Source organism: Lagopus leucura, unplaced genomic scaffold (assembly GCF_019238085.1).
Source record: "Lagopus leucura isolate 7727_CA_CO unplaced genomic scaffold, USGS_WTPT01 Super-Scaffold_73, whole genome shotgun sequence".
NCBI lineage: Eukaryota > Metazoa > Chordata > Aves > Galliformes > Phasianidae > Lagopus > Lagopus leucura.
The window spans coordinates 45098507-45119765 of record NW_024962252.1 but is presented as its reverse complement, the minus strand read 5'-3'; the positions used below and the strand labels follow the sequence as shown (position 1 = coordinate 45119765).

The 21259-nt window shown below is 36.5% G+C and overlaps 1 protein-coding gene across 4 annotated transcripts in view; it reads left to right on the top strand.

Moving 5' to 3' along the window:
* Positions 1–21259, top strand: part of PTPRK (protein tyrosine phosphatase receptor type K) — a 350623-nt gene that overhangs the window by 297364 nt on the left and 32000 nt on the right. For 2 of the 4 annotated variants that reach the window (XM_042875740.1, XM_042875725.1), the window contains exon 14: positions 16595–16730. In XM_042875740.1, coding sequence (XP_042731674.1) covers positions 16595–16730 — 136 coding nt within the window. Of the gene's footprint in view, positions 1–16591; positions 16731–21259 lie in introns of all 4 variants that reach the window. The other 2 variants (XM_042875733.1, XM_042875718.1) reach the window with 1 other exon arrangement.

The window sequence follows — 21259 nt, the reverse complement described above, 5'->3', positions numbered from 1 at the left end:
CTGTGCCTGGCAATGAGCATGAGCCTCTGGTCAGTTGTTAGTGGTGGCATTACTTGGGGAGAAGGACATTTGCTTTTAATGATGTAGTATCAAGAACAAGCGTATCATAGGATTACAGTAGATAACAGCTTTTTCAGGCTTGTGCTTACAGGGAGGCTGCTCAGCCCTAGGGCAACTTATGAAGGCCTGCTTTGCTCCTGGCAGGCCTCCTCTCACATCTCACATGCAGAGACTTGGAAAAACACATAAAACTGTTTTAGTCATTCTTACACCAGTCTTGACTTCCAATGGAAATTTTCTGAGGATATATGCCTCTATTAAAAGAAAAAAAAACTAGGAAAATTTGGCTCCTGAAAAAATAGAGTTTGTATTTGGCTGTTGCTGTCACTGAATTTTCAGTCAGCAATTGTAATTAAAGTTTCTTAAAAATCACTGGTGCTTTTAACTTTGCCAAAATTTAAGACTGGCATTAAGACAGTTCAGTGGAATGAATCCTATTTTGAACTCAGGTTCCCTAAGTAAATGTTAAGTCATTGAGCTGAATAAGAGTGAAATTTAGTTAGCGTGTTGCAATGCAGTAAAACATTTCATGTATTTTACTTTCTTGGAAAAGGTTTTACAAGCTCTCAGTTAACAGGTAGAAAATTGAAACATAAAAATCTTCTGGTGATCGAACATATTTAATAATCACTTGCAATGTCTGTGAAATTTTAATACAGTATTTTTTATTACTATAAGTACATTCTGCTGTAAATAAATGAAAATAAGACATTTTTTTCTGCATGATTCTGTTGAGAGCATATAGCCAATACATCTAACAAATTATCAAGCAGTTTTGCAGTAGGTATTGCTTTTATTTGAACTGAAAGTGTTTAATTTGGCATCTTTATTCACTACATGTGATGAAGCAGAATACAGAGATATGAGATATTCCTTTTATTAGTTTGGTTTCTTTTAAGAGTGGTTGAACCATTCCTCCTTTTTTCCACACTGGCATAGCCTCACAGATTTTACTTGAAGGATTGCGCTTAGTAAGTAATATGTATGTGTAAATGTTTGATTTCCCAGATCTCAAGAGAGTAGACAAATGCACAAGATAACTAAGGCAAATTGGAACACTTTGAATTAAAAAAACTGTTCATACTTAGAGCAAATGAACAAACTTTTCTGTGCTTAGAATGCATGCAATAAAAAAAAAATAATTAAAAAGTAGACTACTCAGACAGTTCAATTTGGTCAGTGATTAATATTTTGAGAAAGAACTTCTTTATGCTTAGGAAAAAAGAAAGTAACACAGGTTTAAAAAGCACTATGAAAAGCACTAAGGGTAAAAGCAGTTTTGTTTTGAACTGCTAAGAAAGAGAAAGGAGCATATATTTCAAAAAAAACTCAAGTTGAGGAATTAGTAGCTGTGACCACAGGTAATAAATACCAGACAGAGGTTGGTCTGTAAATCACTACACATAGATCTTACAGTGCATTTCAACCATGATTTGGAGTGCTATTTATGTTCTTGTTCTGCCTATCTCAAAAAAATACAATTTATGTGGAGTTATGTGGTAACTTTGTGTTATGGGAGCATGTATGGTAGCATCTTGAGTTCTCACTGATAACCAGCACTGAGAATAACTGTTTTGGAGTCCACAAATTTAGCATTTTTAACAGGTCTGGGATTGTACCGTTTGACAGCAGGAAAGAAAGAAGTCTGTTCTTTTCCTCACTGAGATCTCACAGTTAGTTTTGCTTCTGTTTTCATTGGCATCTACTTTCTCTCAGATTCATGTAGTAACAGAATACAAATTAAGTACAATTTAAATTGACACACACAATTAAAAATCATTGATTTAATCAAAAAACAGTTATTTTTATCACTCCAAAGAATTTGTAACATTTCCTGTATTAATTGTTACTCTTTTTCCTTTTACATATCAGCATGCTTTATTTTGATGTTTTCCTTTTTACAGCTGGGTTTATTGATTTTTTTGTGTGTGTGTTTTTTTTTCTTATAGACTAGTTCTTTTGTTCATTTTCTTTTCCTCATTCCACATATCTGTTTTCCAGACATTTTTTCTTTTTCTTTCTGATTTCCTTTGTCATTAAATGTATCATGTCTCTGCATTTTAACTCTCTTGTCAGACCTAGGGCAGCTCCTTTAGCCACAAGCTGTCTTTCTGCTGTTAAACCCTGAATCACCACTCTTTCATCTCCCCACTCTTTCTTAAGGCAGGGTTTTTCCATCCCTGGGAAGCCCCTAAGGAGAGGTCCACAAGGAAATGAGGACAGCATTCCAGGGACAAAAGTAATCAAGTGCTGCAGGCAGTAAATTTTTTTGGCTGATATGTGGCCGTATTATCAGCAGCCTAAAAGGATGCTTTTTATCCTGTTCTCCAGTTAATGAAACCTCAGCTGATCAAGATGTTCTGGAAAGCAAAAACTAGTTCAGCCATTTTCTCTTCTCCATTGGCTTTCTGCACTTCTTTGAATGTAGAGCTAGGACATGTGAGAGCAGTATTCATCCCTGTAGGCCATCAGTGGCCACTGAGTATCTTTTACAAAGCTGGAACATGAGTGTTTTGTTAAGTACTTGGGGCCAGATGCATAAAGCTACAGTCAACTTTAAGAAGTGTGTGCTCTCATTGAACCTTAGATGACTGCTTTTTAAATTGTGAGAGCATTGAAAAGCCTCAAAAGCGAGTCTAAGTGAAATAATGGAACTGGGAGAAATACAAAAATAAAACTGCCCTCTCTGCATTTCAGGGAAATACTGCTTTGCATATTTATTTATGAAAACAAAGTAATAATGACTACTTAGACAATAAGAAAAACAGAGTCTCAGATTGTGTATTAATGTATAAGTTAGGAGTCTTGAAATAATTCAGGTTGGAGGTCTTCCAATCCAATCTCTGCTGAAAGCAGATTTAGCTTGTGAATCCAACTTTATCAATCCAACTTTTAAGTTTCATCAAGTTGCTTGGGGCCTTGTCAATTCAAGCATTGAATGTCTACTAAGAACAGGGATTCCACAGCCTTTGTGGACCCCTTTCACTGTGTTTGACCATGCTCAGTGTGTCATGTTGTTTTTTGTTTTTTTTATGCTATCTGCTTGGGATTTTTCCTTGTTAAGTCTGTTGCCTCTAATTCTTTTGCAGTGCATCTATCAAAGCACCTGCAAGTCTCTCATTGTTAGGTCCGTGTTCATCCTCTTATGAGACAGCTGAAGATGTACAACAGGATCCATTCCCCCCTTTCTCCAGGCCTCTCTCAAAGCAGTTTTTGCCCAAGTCTTTGTAAGTGAAATAAGTTAGAATTATTTTCCCCTAGAAGGTCACTTGAAGCTAAGTGCAAATATGCCTATTCTGGTTCAAGTTTGGGAGCACTGAATGTCTCATTTATCTTTATCAGATACACTGAGTAAAATTTTTACCTGAATCTACAGAAATGAATGATTACTATTTCTTTTCTGAGCACTGTAATGGTAAATGCATTTACTTCCAAATTAGTAAACTTTGCTTAAATACTATAGATTTTCTACTATTTGACTATTTGAACCGTTTTTGCAGCAAAAACAATGTAGCATTATATATTAATTTAGATCAAAACATACATTTTCATTTCTTCCTTTTTCTTCTCAATTTGTCCTGTTGAAAATAACTGTTCTTTAAACATTTCTGAAGTGCTCTAGTGATCAAAAACTGTTTTTGTATTTTTCTTGTTAGGAAATTTGATGTAGTCCCCCCAAGTTGTTTAATGTTGAATTCTTAAATATTTTATTACTTCTTATTTCTTGAATTCTTGAGGTATGCAAACACTGTTACATTTAATTTTACTTTTCAGATATTTTGTAAACAGAGACATAATCATAAAGAATAGCACTGTATTTTAATGTAATACTTATTAGTCTAGTTATTACAACATAGACAAGAAGAAATGTTGTTTGTAGATAGTATCATTGCATCATTGGTTGGCGAATGTTTCCCCAGGTGCATCTTTCTCTGTTACTTTTCAAATGTGGGTATTTAAAATATGAATATAGAGTTGATTCTTTAGACTTTCTCAAGCTGTTTGAAAATCATCTCTTGTGTTGGTGATGCCTGAGTGACAAGGTGACTTCCTCTATACAAGCTTAAAAATTTTGGCCAGTTGTCTCTAAGAAAACTGATAGATAACACTGCTTCGTATTTAGGGAAAAACTGCTGTAGTGAATCACTCATTATAGTCATATCAAGTCCCTGAATAAAGCCATTTTTCACTTCTTTCAATAAAAGAAGGCTGTATGTACCATGGATGGTCAGGAATGCCTGCTTATAAATAGGAGCTCACACTGGAGTGGGCTGTGTGTTTTGAATTGCAGGTCACATTATGCCTAAGGGACAATTTACATGAGCCTATGTATAGGTGTGTCTTAGCCTCTGTCTCTGAATACCAGAGCACATTGTTTTCATGCCAATCCTAGTTTAATTCAATTTCAACATTTATTTTAAAACACAAATTTGTTTTTGCTCATTTTTCACAAAACTAAGTGCCTCAATGTAGATATTTTTGCCACCTTATCTCCGAGAGTTCTTGGCACGCCTTTAGTTTAAGGTGATTTTCTCCTCCAAATCAGTCACATTTTAATCAGATCACAAATGTCTGAAAACCCTTAAAACCAGATTTAAAGCATAAATGCTAGTAATCTTCTTTGCTGGCAACCCATTACATAAATCATAATACAATATTTGTGTGTTATAGTTGGCTTCATTTATTTTGACTTCCTTGTTGATTTGAAGCTTTTGCGAGATATATTCTTTTTTCTTTTTTACGGTTGTATTTTCCCAGAGAAGCTAGCTGGGAAAGCAACAGCCCAAGGCATATCCGATACAGAGCAGCTAATTTCATCCTCTGGATAAAAACAACTAAATGCTCCACTACCCACCAAACACGCAGCCAAGGGGACCACAAATCCACTTTCAAACTGATATCTTTTAGTTCTGCATACTGCACAATATAGTATGATTTTTCATACAGCCTGCCTTCTGCCAGAGTAAGCTTTGTGCAAGTAAAAACTAACTCTTTACTTTTTATGAAGCAGTGTAGCACCAGATATGAAAAATTTGTCTGACTTCAATCATCAAGGCTTTTTATTACATCTGGTTCTCCCATCTCAGTGTTGTGTATTTTCTTGAATAATGGAAATGACAAAATGTCTCATTTCTTTCAGAAAAGAGAAATTGATTGGAGTTGAAGGTTTGAAGGCAAAAAGACTTATGTGAAAAAATAAAGCCAGAGATTCAGAAAGTGGCAACACACTTTTTTATGTTCTTATGTTTTTTCAAGAGCACGTGTTCTTCCTCTAGTATGTCCAACTGCCACCTCTTCCTCCAGCTTGAAAGTTTCTTTGAAATGTTAGTAATATAGGGAGATGCAACTGTGAAAAGAGAGGCAATGGCACAGTACAAAATGCCTTTAATGTCATTACAAGTCCTGATCTGAACTCGCTACTCAATGGCAATCAACCTAGAGCTAGGAACATCAGTGTTTTTTCATAGTCATCATTGCATTATCTGAATGCTTTCACTGTGCTTATGGCTCCATTTCTAGATGTCAAATGCAGTAAACAAGCCTATAAACAGGCTTGTGGCTTCTTAAACAGGGTTTAAAGGCTTGGTTTCATGTTTGTTTTGCAAATGGTTGATACAGCTGAAGAAGTCAAAGCTTTCAATCTGCTAAATGTTGTTGCCCCCACATCAGAGCTGGTAGACAAGCATGTATAAGCACTGCCTCTTGAATATTTTGGTGCAAAATCAGGTGGCTCAGCTTAAACTGCTGGCAAAAGAGCTTTCAGATGCATTTGGATAAGTAGATTTGGGGACAACTGCATAATTAGAGTAATGGTTGAGACAGTACTTGCATCCCACTGCACCGTGATGTGCAGCAGCATAACATCCTGTTGGTTTGGAAAAGGATATTTGCCTTTCCCTTGCATTTGTAGGCCTCCAGTTGTTTTAACACCTATTAGTAGTAAGGAGTTCAGAAGAACCTCTCTAGAGTTCTTAGCCGTGTGACTTTCTGAGAGTGAGTGCTCTTCATATGGGAAGATTTTAAAGAGAAGTCAGTTCTCTGACATGGGCATTGCATTCCATAGCATCCTATGATGTTCCTAGTTATCCTAGTGGACTCCTATGGACATTGAGTCATGTCAGAAAAGTTGTATGACTAAAAAAGCTGCAAAGAAATTTTCTAGGTGGAAGAATAGAATGAATGAAAGAAAATGTCTTCATTATTATTATTTCTGGATGCTTATAATTACCTTTAATGTTCTTTGGAAAATGTACCAAGTTTTACAGGAAAAAAAATCCTGAAGGCTGGCAGTTGTGACAATAAAAATCTGGAATATAATTAATGGATAGTTGCTATTAAATAGTAATTTAGCACTGTATCAACTTCAATCTATGTTGTTTTGGAAAAAAAAGTGGGACACACCCACAAAGCAAAAATTAGAAAATTATTTTCTTGGAGAGGCCTTTTTTCTCTCCAGGCACCATTTATGTTGGTCAGGAGTCAGATGCTTTTTTTTTTTTTGAAAGGATGAAGGAACCATCCTAATTCTGTTCCTCCTTAGTAGCTGTCACAGTTAGGCTTGGTTTCCATGATGAGAGGGTGGAAGGACCCATGGATATGTGCCCCAGGAAGGGGTGGGGGAAGGGAAAAGGTAGGAATATGGGCCTAGACAAGAAAACAGCAGCAACAAGCTAATGGAAATAAAACTTTACTGAATATAATAGCGCAGTGTGAGGTAATACAATATAATACAATATGATTGAAATTGAAGCTATTAAATAGAATGCAGAAGAGAGAGTTTCTGAAACTGAAGTCCTTACTATTGCTGTAGGAGAAGTGGCCAGGGAGCAAAAAGACAAGTCTTGTGACTCCCAGTCTGTTTTATCTTTCCCTTCAAATGGAAAACGGAAATGGAAAAATGAAGTTTTTTGGGGGTTGTAGTTCATTCTTCTCTTCTGAGACCAAGAGACCAGAACTCATGAAGTATATAGACAATCCACAGAACTGCAAAGTTAGCTCTTTAATTCCCAGTGCACTGCACAATGTTATGATTTGGAATGCTGATGAAAAGCCATGAAACTGTGACATTGCCTTAATTTTTCACAGGAAGTAATCACAGTGACCTGAAGTAATGATAGCAGTCCATCCAACATGCGATTATTAAATGGCTGCAAACAAGTGGATCAGTATCAGGGAACCTTCTTTATCAGTATCCTTTCCCAGACAATCAGGAGGAGATGCCATTTTAGACTCCATTGTGTCATTTTGATACTTTACAGAATTTGTGTGAGTATTTAGCTCTCTTCAGTATTGTCTACTGAAAGAATTACATCAACTGGCTCACGGAATTCTTGTTCTAAAAAGTGATTTTTTTGCTAAGACAGAAAATTAACCTGAATTTGATACAAGAGAAGTACCTAATACATTTTTCTTCAAATTTCTCCAGCATTTCAAACATGCATCTGTTATAGAATGAAACCTGCTGCTTTGAAGCAAGCATTTTCTATTCCCAAGGAAACCCTATGACTGCATTCTAGCACAAATTAATGTTTTTTGCTATTGGTTGCAATTTTGAATTTAAAATCAGAGTGGACTCCAAAGACTGAAAAAATAATACCAGAGTTGCAAAATATGTTCTGGTTCTTATTGATCTTGGTTTTTCCTAAAGATTTATTCTCATTTGTTTTGAAGGTAAGGTAGGATAGAATAGGAGGGAAGGGGTGAAAATTGTCTGTCTCGTGGATTTTAAGATGTCAGATAGACTAATAAATAGACTCTAATTCCTTCACAGAAGAATCAGATTTCCATTGCAGAGACCTAACTGCAGTTTAATATTACTTGTGTACGTTTTGGAAATGAGGCTTCCAAACAAAAGTGCGTCTCTGCCAGGACTTAGTGGTGTGCCACAATCAGGAGTCTCCCATCTCTTTAGCAGTGCTGCTAAAACACACCAAGGAGTTTTGCTCATCTGTCCTGTTCCAGCATGCTTATGAAAGGGGCCATTTCAGAAGTCTTAGCTCACTTTTTTTGCCTGATGTCTTGTCCTGGTTAAAACAGCAAAGTGTAATTCTACATTATACCCCTGTGTAAAATACACTGTCATGGTTGACATTTGCTTTCACCTTGAGGCTTTTGTGTCCTGAGAATATTGCTGCATTCTTAATCAGCTCACTTAAAGCTAGCTTAGTTGTGTCTACATAAACTGCCGTCTCTTGCATTAGTGTAACAGCTTACAAACCAAAAGCTGTACAATCTGTAAATTTCAAGATACACCACACATCTTCATTTGATATACCTAAATCCTGTCTTTGCGGTATTATAATGAAGTGTCTACAAAGCACATGCATGAGTAGGATGTGTTAGTGGCAGATGCAGCAGAAATATATTGAAGGCACATATCTGTTCTTTAATGTGACCTATGGACAGCAGGGTGTAGAGTGTGTTGCTGGAACATTGTCTTCTCAGCATTGTTCTTACTTAGGCTCTATTCATCTGCAGGTGTCCAGGGTTTCATGGTTAGCGTGGCAAACAGATTCAGCACTTTTTTCATTTGATCCTTCTGAATCTTTTAAGGTCAACTGTTTCATGATTGGTTATAAATTCATAGACATTGCTGTTTTCAAAGTAGTCATTGTGAACTTTAAGTCCTCAGTCTCTTTGGGTCCCTTCTGACCCCTGCAATGTCATGATTCTGTGATTAATTTTAGTATCAATCCCTACTAGCAGAAGACAATTCATCAAACTCTGTTTTCCTTGTAGTTTCCTAACAAAGTACTAGTTATCAGTGGACTGATTTGAAAGTCCTGGAGAGTGGAAAAGGAAAGATTGTTGGTTTTTTTTTTGTTTTTTTTTTTTCAATATGTGTGACTCATCAAAATAATGTATATCTTTTATATATAACTCTATACAATATATTGGAATTTCCAACTAGCATTTTCACTGTTATATGGCAAGATATGATGTGCTGGTTTGCTTAATTGATTAAAAATATATATAAGTATTTATGAGTTGCATAATTTAAAAAACATTTAGTAACATGAGTTCAAGCTATTTTTCTGCATTATTTGGAAGCAGACTGTGTAAGCAGATGTTCACCTGTTTACATGATATTGCATTTACATGCAGAGCTACCTGTGACAATTTTTGAGCTTAACTTCTATAACATTTTACATTCCAGATCTGACTAGAGGCTAGCTTGAAGCTGTATTTCTTTCCACCTTTTAAGAGGGATCACAAAGCTCTTTCAGTATAGGTCAACGAAATTTCTGCAGCAATGACTTTTACGTGGAGAATGGTGGCATCTAATTTTTTTTGTCTATACAAGGGCTAAAATTACAATATCACAAAGCTTTAAGGTCTGGAAGCCCCCTCTCTAGACCCAACTTGTAGCTTCTGTTATACTGTAGCTAGGGATGCATACGAGGGCAAGAACAGGTGCTGGGTTTGTAGAACAAAGTGAGGTGGTGGCAGCACATTTCATCTCAGCATCACCTTATTCCCATCCTCCTTGAGAATGAGCGTGATCCGGGAGGCTGGTGGTGCAGGCCATCTCCCTTTCCACAAGCAGAGCTTGTTAAACTCTTCTCCATGGGACAAATGTAGCCCCTTGTTACCTTGGTGATGCCTGACACTTCAGAGCATAATTGAGGGAATCATATTTCCAGTTCCTTATCAAATACAATTTTTCTTTTTAGTAGCTTTACACTAAAAAGCTGTAATTTAGAGTTCTGAAAACAGCAGCTTAGATGTATTCAAACTCTGGTGAATTCTTGGCATGACTTTATCTCCCAGAAGCAAGACTTGAAAAAGAAGCTCTTTGGAAGAAGCAGAGAAGGGAGAATTGTAGGGGTTTGCTTCCAATCAGTATCTTCGATTTATGACCTAGAGAAAAACCTTTCCCAAAAGAGGCCAGCAGTATGCCAAACTGTGTGTGATGTTTGCTGGAACAAGGTATATAGCTCATCTCCTTGATCCCTACAAAAACATATCCTAAGGTTTTCAACACATAAAATCAGCTGAGACTTTTTTTTTTTCTAAGTAATTAAGCTAAAAGGGGTTATGAATCTCCTCTCTCTGAACTTGAATTTATTAATTAACTTTCAGACTTCTAAAAATTTTCTTAATTAGACAGTGATTATCATTTTAGCAGAGCAACAGCAGAACAAAACTGATAGAGACAGAATGGTCTTTGTGGGCTGATGATTATAATGCAAGGCAGACCAATCTGAAAGAAAATATTTATCAGAAAATCTCACATAGTTTCTCAAAGAACACTTTTCTCAGGTGGTAGGCTGACATTTTGCCAGAGCTGGATGGAGCACCAATTTCATTTGATGTTATTTGATGTTATCCTGATGTTACCTTATTGAACTCATTCAGATGTCATTCCCATTTTTAATTAAAAGTTTTTGAGTGCCACATAACAAAGATGCAGACCAGATTATCTTGAACAGTTACTCTGAATATCAAACTATGCAGCAGTAACACTACTTGTGAGAATTCAAAGACCTGCCACAAGCAGAAATTAACATTCAAAGAAAATACAGTATATTCAAATAGAAGGTTTAACCATGCATAAAACAGAGTTTCTTCTCTAACTCACAGAAAAGAAACCCAGTATAAAATGCTGTGAATGTTAAGAGAGTCAAACAGTACATTAAGAAGGTTACATATAAAATCGTGTTCAAAACCTCTGATTTAAAAGCTGTCTTTTTGAAGGCTGGCTATTCTCCAAGTGGGACCATACAAGCAGCCCTGTGAAATTCTACCGGAGTTTTCTGCCTGAATAATTTCATTTGGATGATGGAGTAGAATAGCATTATATTCATTCCAGCACCACCTCCTTAGGAGGGTGTAGGTGAATAGATTTTGTGCTGAGTCTCATAAATTTTCTGACAATTTTCCAAGGCCGTTTGTAAATTCTGAGCCACAGAAGGAAGGAGAAGACGGGAAGGCAATATGTGCCATGACTTAATTTCTCATGCCATACGTTAAGAGTTAGAGATGAATATTAGTCAGTTTTAGAAGTGGGTGTTGGAATTTCACTGTAAGAAATTTTAGAGGAATTGAATACAACAGAAATTTATGGGAATGGGATGGACTCTATCTCATGAATGTTACAAGTCCTAGTCTCTGTTTACAGTTTAGATTCATGTTATTGTTCTTGGAAGTCAGCTGATTGACTAGCCTTTGAGTATTTATAAAAAAGTGAGGAAAGCTATTATTTATTTGGTGACAATTATTGGTTATGTACAGAGCCAACATCACTTGATGAAGTATTTTACAAATTTTGGGAATAGGTCTGTGGAATATGATTACTGTTACTGTTCATTAGGTCATATGACAGTCAAACTGGTAAGAGGAAGAATCAAGTGCTCCCCTCTCAATTCAGCTGGTAAATCTGTGTAGCTAGCTGGTCTTGCGGGGGAGAATATAGTTACTCCCTATGTCAAATCAAAAAATCTTCCTGCAAATTTTATGTGAGATGGGTAAAGACTTGTAGGGTCAAATTGTATAAAAGATAGTAATACACGAATGTGAGATGATACTGTAAAATGTAATACTTATTTAAATGCCTATTAGAGTAAGATTGGCCAAAGGAATTAAAAGCTGATACAGAGTCCCTTTTCCTATGATCACTGTTACTATTGTGTTATTATGCTGGGTTCTTTCTTTTGAACTAATAAATTGTCTTTTAATCCAGTCTGCTGTTCAAGGTATCAGAAGGGATTGAGGACTAGATTGCTAAAAAAGAATGCTAGGAATCAGTACAGCAAGATTTTTTATAAATTTAATATTTTTTACAGTTTTTGCCTTACTTAGAAATATACAGTAGTTGAAAATTTTATTATTTTTATGTTCTTAAATCACTAGAAGAAAACCGTGAAATAATGTTATCTAGTCTTACATGCAGAAAGTATGTTAACAGTAATGTAGGGAAGTCCTTTTCTAGGAAGAAATGGATAAAAGCAGAAAAATGAAAAAATTAATGGTTAAGTGTTACATGAAAAAGAAGTAGAAAATCATAAAGAATATGGCTATGATAAGTGAACAAACTGGTCTTCCCAACATATACTTAGGAACCAACTACAGTCATCTACTGTGCTGCAGTATCAGAAATGGGAAGAAAAAGCAACTTGAGATTTTAAGCCGAATGCACTAAGAATAACATGTACTCAGGTGGGAACTAATGCATCAAAAATTAGCCTGAAAGCTGCTGTGTTCCTGCTGTAGTTGAGTTATTTCATTTAGCAAAAACAAGAACTGAGCCTGTGTAACAACCGCTTAAGAGAAATCCTAGCAGTCCTGTAGTCTAGTAGGCATAGAAAGCAAATTCTGAGTAAATGTCATGAGTTTCTCTTCCCACATTGTTCTTGAGCAATTAACAACCAGAAGGCACAGTCTTGTAGTGGGGGGTTAAAACAGGCACCAGGTTTCTTTTTATTATTCCTTTGAGTTTATATGTGTAAGTTCACACAAGTCACTGAAATTTTGCAGTACACTCATATGGTTCTTTGTCTCTGGCAAGGCTGCATTGTTATGGCAAGTCAGTGTATGTTCTTAGTTCATCAAAATGTGCAGGCTTACCACAGTTATGGGAACATTGCTGCTTCAGCATCTCCTAATTAACACAGTTACATGTACAGAATTTTTAAAATTCCCTGTGTATTTTTATTTCCTTTCATATTTTTCTTACATATGTCTGACTGCTCGTACAATTGCTTTCTTATAGCAGAGGCAATAGGAGGCATAAATCAATGAAATATCAAAATTAAAACAAAAATAATATGTAAAACTTTCAAATTTGTGAATGTCATTAAAGGATACTATGCTACATTCAATGGCTTTCTCAGAATACTAAAAAAATGCACGCAGTGCAAATACATGTAATATATTGCAGAAATTTATATCTGTAATTGCTTTCATATACTCTCTAAACTTATCATTTCTTAGAGAATGTATATATTATCTGTGGCTGAAAACATACATGGAATAATCCTAGCTTCATTTACATCAAAAGGAATTTCACTGTTGATACAAGAGAGAAGGATAGCGTTTTGCCAGTAAATTTCAATGTTTTGGGTATATGGTACTCAACCATTGGTATATGCATGCCTAGCCTAAGACTATTCAGTATAATTTTTCTCCCCTAATTTAGGACTCTGGTATGTTTCCAGTGGGCAGCAGCTTTGTCTCCTAAACAGTATTAAAGTTAACAGAATGAGTTACTGTCTCTTATTTCAAACCCATTCGTGTAAAGAAACCAGAATGAGTGGACAAGCAGTTTATATCCTTCTGATTCTCTGTCATTATTCTAAGTACATGGACAGAAAACTACGTTTGGAACAGGTGCTGACTATCCAGATTCAACTGTCATATCTTTCTGCAGAGAAGCTGAGATAGGTCTCTTAATTCCTTCCCTTTACTCTCATCTCTCATTAAAAGTGCTGTGGAAATATCACCATCCTCATGTTGTTTGAAGTGTGTGCTTTGGATAGATCTTTGAGTCTTTGGCTTTCAAAGTGCATGTTCAGGTCACATCCAGTTCTTGTGATTTGTGTTTTGAAATGTCTCGGAGATGGGGCCTCAAATCTCCATCCATCCACACAACTAAATCTCTTGTGCAAGCTATTCCTGTTCTGCAGCTTGAGCAGCGTTTCTCACTGTGTGCTCAGTGGCTTCTCAGCTGCACTCCTTTGGTACTCATGGTGACTCCAAACCCCACAGCTACTGCTATGCTCCAGTATTCTTGCTGTCCACCCTTCCCATGTCCTTGTTGTTTCTTAATATTCCATTCACTGAACAAAGCTTTTTTCCATTCCTAAATAAAGCCATTTATAGTTGATCTTTCACTGATGTTTTGACTCTACTGATTCATTTTTTGACTCTGCTGCTTATCAAATGTTCATTCATGTTCACTGTATCCAACTCAGTAGATCACAAGTTGGTGGGTTATAAGTGTTTAGAATTTTAAACATCTTGTTTTAATTCCACACTAAAAATCATCTCTAGCATGTCCTTTTAGATGGCATCATATGGTTATATATATAGCACTAACTCTAGCCTGTGTGTGTATTGAGTGTATGCAGCTACACACATCACTTTCCTCACCCTGACTCTTGCCCTACATACTTCAACAACATATAATACAAACAAAATATCCAGTATTGAGTCCACCGGGAATATGGACATGTATTTATGACATGTATTTATGCAAAGGGGAAGGGTCACAACCAACCCTATGTATCTCTACAGGCTTGAGTCAGAGTAGTAGGAAAACTGCACAGAGGGAAGACATCTGTACGTGTTGATAGATGGTTAGCAGAAATTAAACCAGCAGTGAGTGTACCCAGGGGGCCAAGAAAGCCAATGGCATCCTAATTTGTATCAGAAATAGTGCAATCAGCAAGAATGCAGAAGTGATTGTCCCCCTGTACTCAGCTGTAATGAGGATGCACCTTGAGTGCTGTGTTGAGTTTTGAGCCCATCACTGCAAGAAAGACACCGAGGCCCTGGAGTGTGTTCGGAGAAGGGCAGCAAAGTTTATGAGGGGTCTGTAGCACGTCTTATGAGGAACAACTGAGGGAACTGGGATTGTTTAATTTAAAGAAGAAAAGGCTTAGTGGAGACCTTATCACTCTCTACAACTAGCTGAAAGAAAATTGTGGTGAGGTGATAGAACAAGAGGGAATGGCTTCAAATTGCACCAAGAGGGGTGCAGATTGGATATGAGGATGAATTTCTTCTCAGAAAGAGTGGCTGGACATTGGAACACGTTTTCTGGGGAACTGGTGGAGTCACCATCCCTGAAGGTATTTAAGGAAAAGGAAATACTCAGAGATGTGGTCTAGTGGGCAGTATTGGTGGTAGGTGGATGTTTGGACTAGATGACCTTAGAGGTCTTTTCCAACCTTAATGATTTTGTGATGCATTTCATATGTCTCAGTGGACAGAGTTCAAGCTGTACGAGAGGAAGATTATTATGGTGACGACATCTTAAGCTTTCTTATTAAAGCACTGCTAGATTTCTCACTGTCTGCCTGGCTTTTCAGGGATGTCTGGAAGTCAGCATGTTCCTTCCTGAGTGTAAGATGTTAGTGAGTGATTCAGATACTGCTGAGATGCAGGTACATAAGCAAGTAATAAAGAATGATTATTTAATACTACCTGATCCTTCCTTCTCCTCCTAAAATGTCTTCCTGCACCAATCCAAATTGAAGTGTTGTGAGTAATGTGGCTAAAATCAGAAAGTATTGGGTTGTACTCATCCCAGATCTCAACTCCAGTGATTTTCTGAGAGAAACTTGGGGCCAGTTCTTGAGGGAATTGTAGTCTTTCTCTGGCGGGGCTTTACCTAGTTTATCATTCTTTTTGGTTTTGTTCATTTCCTGAGAAGCATTTCAGTTCCAACATAAAGGGTATTTTGTGTGTAACGATGTACACATGATATTAGCAGTGACTTGTAAATACCTCACATGCGACTGCTGTGAGAGGGGAGAGGTTAAGTGGCATCTGCTGCGTGTGCCATTTGGAGGAGAGGGAACTGATCAGAGGGAGAGAGAGCGAGCTTACATTCACTCTGCTGGGAGCAGGGAAAAGACAAAGCATTAACCCCACAGAGTTAGAAAGAAGGAACCAGGAAACTGAGGAGCTATTTGCTGTTTTACAAGTAAACACCTCATGGGATTTTACCGCCAGCTGAAACTTATTTATACTTTTTGATATTTCCACCAGGCTGAAAAATCCCATGTTCCTGATCCTTTGTACACTAGGCTGTGATGTAGAAAGGTGTAGACTGAATAGCTGTGCACATTGAAATATTCTGCTTTCCTCTCTGCTGTAACCTGTGGCCTCAGCCTGCTCAACTGAATTGCAGAATGGCTTCATCTCTGTGTGTAGAACAGTGATTTTTTTTTTTCTTTATACACAGAAATAAAACTGCTACTGAATCTAGGCTTGGATTTGTGGATGGCTTTATGGGGAAAATCAAAACCTCAAGCCACACTTACAATAAAATGGATTTATGGTATAGAATGCAGAACTCAGACTAAGTGCTCCTAGGAGAATTATTCAGCAAAGGTGAACTGAAACTGTGTAAGAGAAAAGGACTATACAGTCTAGGGTGCTGGCAGCATGTTGATTTACTCTTTGGAAGTTACATAATCTTGCTATTTCATGTTAAATATTCCATATTTAGTATCTGTAGAACTAACAGTGAAGGAGAAAAGGGTGATTCAGTTGATAGATTGTCTCCGTAAAAATGTACTTCTGCTTTGTAAACCCAGATGTGTACAACACTTCTGTACATGCAAAATTACATATACACAGCTGTATATAAACACATAGTCACATATAGACTTTGCAGATTTGTATGGCATATAGATTGAAGTACATAAATCTATATATATATATATATGTAGGTGTATAAACACAATACATGTGTCTGTATACTGGTTTCTATATGAGCACATATTTGGAGATTATCATGAATGTTAATTTTCATGTCTGTAGTACTTACCAATTTAAGCAACTTATTTTTTTATTAATTTAGCAGCAGCAACAGAAGAACCTGAGGTGATTCCAGATCCAGCAAAGCAGACCGATCGGGTGGTGAAAATAGCAGGAATAAGTGCTGGAATTCTGGTATTCATCCTGCTTCTCCTTGTTGTCGTATTAATCGTAAAAAAAAGGTAAGAAAATTATTTGTGACGATTTGCTTTTTCCTCTATATCAAACAATAACTAAAAGGAATTTTTTCACAGGTCTTTAGATAAATAAATAAGTAGTCTAGGGTCCAGTAGCTCACGTCAGCTTTTGAATGAGTTCATTGTATTTCCTGTTGGATTATTTGTTGGTTATCTTTTTTTTCCTGTGGTTCTTGTGATGGATTTAAAGAGTGTTTTATTTGATGTTTGGGATCCGATAACTACACATTTTCTCAAACCTACTCATTTCTGCGTAGTTTTAAGTTGCACTTGGAGGAATGTACAGAATATTAGAATGGGTGGAATTAAAATTAATGGGTCTTATTTATGGAGAAGAAAAATAAAAAGAGTAACTTAGTGCACTTTTTATGTTGTAATCAGCTAATGAATTTGATTTGCTGTATGCAGCTCTAATGACTTGTTTGTATCCTCATATTATCCAACTTGCAAAATAATGTAATTTTATACCTCTGTTTATGCTCTTGTAAACCTAGTTTTTTCTTAAAAGTCATACCACATCACTGTAAAATTATCTAGTGACTCCTTAGTGCATGAAATTGTTTAAAAGTGTATTAATCTGAATGAATTTTAATTTTTTAGTGCTTTCTTAGACAATAAGCAATAGCGCCATCTGCGGGAACTGTAACATGAGAGCTCGGCACAGCGCGCTGCTGCTGAGTGTTAGCTGCTCCTCCAGCGCTGCTCGGGCGCTTTTTAAGAGTGTTCGCTCCCCAGTAGTTGCAACTCTTTTAACCTGGCATAAAAGTTCATGATGTGGCTCTGTAAATCTGTAGTCGTAGCACCGTAGCTCCCAATAGAAACTCCTCCTCTGTTTGCCTTTTCCCCAGCCTGTCCCCTTCCCGGTGCGCAGATCACTCCTGCATAGAATGAGACCTTTGTCTTCCAGGTGTTTGTGCGCTGCCTTCCCTTTCCCTCGTTAGAATCCTTGATGAAGGGTATATTTGTGAATGTTTCAAATGCTCCTCTGAAATACAGCTTTCTATTATTTTTAAAGAGTAAGAAAACATTACAATTGTGCCTAAGATCATTCTATATGTTATAATCACTGGTTTCCATTAGATTTTTTTAATTTATTGCCTCTTTACAATTATCCCTGGAGATATATAACTTGGAGAAGAAACGTCTGCATTAGAAACATTAGGTATGCTTACAGTGTTCTGTGTTAGTTAGCTACATATGTGATTTTTCCCAAAAGTGCTTTTACTTTTCTCTGTTGTTTACTCTGTGGTTGAGAATTAACACGTATGCAAAAGATCCAACTCATCACTACCAAAAAAAAAAAGACACACAGTCAGGCAGTTTTCTTTATTTACACAACTTTTGAAGAACAAAACCAACAAGAAGATGCTTTTCAGCTTTCAGGAATAAATCTCTTATTTTCTATCATCATTGTGAGAGATGTGCTGGGGAATATCAGCTCCTGGCTGCGTGCTGCAGTGCTCCCCTTGTGTTTAATAGGTGCCTGTGTGTGTGCGTGTGAGACTGTCTGTTACTCTGTACTGTCAGTCATTTCCACATGGGTTTGGCTAGTTTTGCAGGTAACAAAAGAAATAGCTCCTGTAGTATTCTGTATTAAAAATAGGTGAGAAATAAGCCTGTTTAATAAATCTTTAGTGTCCAGTAATTTTTCGTCGTGAGAATTTAATTGGTTGTCTGTCATATATTTTGTAGGAGTGTCAGTCCCCCTCTTTAGGAAAAGTGGACCACTGTTTTAATTTCAGCTTTAGTCAAGGTCTCAGGTTGCATACCTGAGTGAGTTCAGTCCATCTATTGAGCCAGGGCCAACCATATAACAAAGCCAGGAGCAGCGGTACCAACACTGACACATTCACACATACATAAGCACACATCAGTCAGAGTGTGGGACTGAAAACTGATCGGTTTTATTCATCTGCTGTAGTGTACATATTTGCTGATCCATTATGTAGTATCCCTTTTGGTACCTGAATTGACCTCAACTTATTTCACAGAAACATCAATAAAACAATGGTTTCCGCATTTTCATTGCTTTATTAAGCCTCATGCCCTGCCATAGCTATCCAAATCGGATTAAATGCAGCATTACGTTTTATAGAAAAATAGAGTACTAAGCAGTTTTGTTCATGGGCTTCGCCTGATCATTTTGTACAAATTGGTTTGAAGTTTCACTGAATTAAGCTCTTAAGAGCTCGTACAGAGTTTTACTAGAGTCATCAAACCAACTAAGAAAAGGGATACTGCATCTTTAACAAGCAATGCCATTTTTGTTTTTTGTTTTTTTTTTTTCCAAATCACTGTTGGACTATCTCCAAACGTTCTTCATTTCCTTCCATTTGTTTCCCTTCCATATTCTTAATGCTTAGCATGAATACATCAGCATTTTCAATTGTAAGATTTTAAAATAAGACATATGTTTGCATTCAGGAAATGTGTGGTATATATGTCAGTAGACACATATCTGTGCGTTCTCTATTATGTGTGTACTCATATAGCTACATATAATATGTATGCAAACATATATATCTACACCTGTGTACCAATAAAGATGTCAAACTGAATGACATGAAACTTGTTTTCTGCTTAAATGTATTTATTAATGCCATCCTTATTTTTGTAACTGAAAAGTAAAACACATACTTACTGCACAAGATTTGTACACAGCTGTTCATTTGTCATGACATTTAGGTGGTAATCATTATATTATGCTGAACTGCATGTTGAAAGTACACAATCCATTTAATTTTCAAATTTTTTGGCAATAAATGAAACCTCAGCATGTAATTTTCTCAACTGATCTTTCTAAAAAAACAATCATTTTTATATGCTAGTGTATTTTTTTTTAATTGCATGGCAAAGTAAGGCTAATTTGTGCATGAGCAAGTTGAAATGCTAACCAAAGAAACATGAATTTTTCAATTTTTTTTTAAACGCACATTTCTCTGCTTTATTGAATGTGACAGAGTCACGCTTTTCATTCACCATTGCTTCTCTTTTTCCACTGTCTGTGATTTGCTTGCCAGGAGGAGCTACTATTCTTACTCCTACTATCTGTAAGTAGAATACGGGTGACTTACTATTTTACATGTTTTAATGATGCAGTATCCCTTTTTAAAAAAAAGAAAAAGTCTTTATTTTCCTAAAGTTTTATTGATAATGATTTCACCTTATTCTCAGGCTTGAAAATGTGCTTTCTTTTTTTCTGTTACTCCCTGTTTTGTTTTTTTTTTAAAGGGATATTGTATTTCTAACTGTATATTGACACTTTTGCTTTTTGCTAGTTTTTCCCATGAGTGTCATTTTAGTTTATTGTAATCATAATTTAATTTGCATTATGATTCACAGTGACACTAAGAAAAAAAATCTCCTTTCCCATTTCCTAGATAGAGTCCTGTGCTTGTAAATCACAAGTTGTTCTTTCGTAACACATCAGGTCAGAAGTGGTCCTATGCACCACTTCTCCTTCATAAATGCATGGATGCCAGCCCTTTATAAACAAGTCAGAGAGAGAGCCACACCTCTGTCCTAATGCTAGGAACATTGGAGGTTTTTATTAATCTTTTTTACAGAAATATGTTTTTGTGATGAAGCCTGTGTCTGTTGGCTTATCGGGAGCATTACAGACAGATTTTAAAGTGTGGATCTTACTGTTTGACAAAGGTTTGAATAAGATTTTGCTTCATTGAAGCAAAATTGACATTTTTCTATGTGGTGTTGACCAAGTGAGATTTTCTGAGGGCTGCAACGGTTTTGACCGTGACCAAGAAAATACATTCTTATTTTTGAAGTTATGCAGAAAGCCCTTGATTTCAGAGAGGGATCAAAGAATGCACTCCAGTCCTCTGATGACTGCTGTGTCCGATAGTGATGCTCCTCCACATTTTTAAGCAGATTAGTTGACTTCTTTTAAACAAACTTGATATTTAAAAGCTAAGCTTGCTTTAGCTAACTGCCATTCTCTGGTACATTGTGATGAATTCTAATTTCCATGTTAAATAACAATTGCTTCAGCTAGAGATAATTAACTGTGCAGTTCCACACTGGGATTGAGCACTTTTGCCTTCAAGCTCCCATTCACCAACACCTGCGCAGGTTCAGGCCATGGGATCTCCAGCGTGTAATGAGAATCACTTGCAGTTCTGCCAGCTTCCAGTGCTACATAGTGATTTGCTTAACTACCATCAAGCATAGATTGCATATGGAAGAGAGGAAAATAAAAGGAAAAAAAAAATCAAGCCTATGGGGAATTAGGAGCTGTTAAACAATAAAACTGTCCTACATTGAGCAGCAATACTAGAACACAATAGGCCTTTTTAGAAGTCAAAGCAGAGCATAAGAATTATAAACCTTGCTTTGGTAATAAGCTAATAACTTGAAAGCTTAATAGCTGTTGATTTGTTTAGCATAGCTAGCAAGTTTTGTTACAAAGTGATTCTTCAAAGGAGAGCTTAATGCAGTCGACAGACAAGACGTAATAGTCTTTTTCCTGAGGTGGCTTTAGAAAATTGAGATCTTCA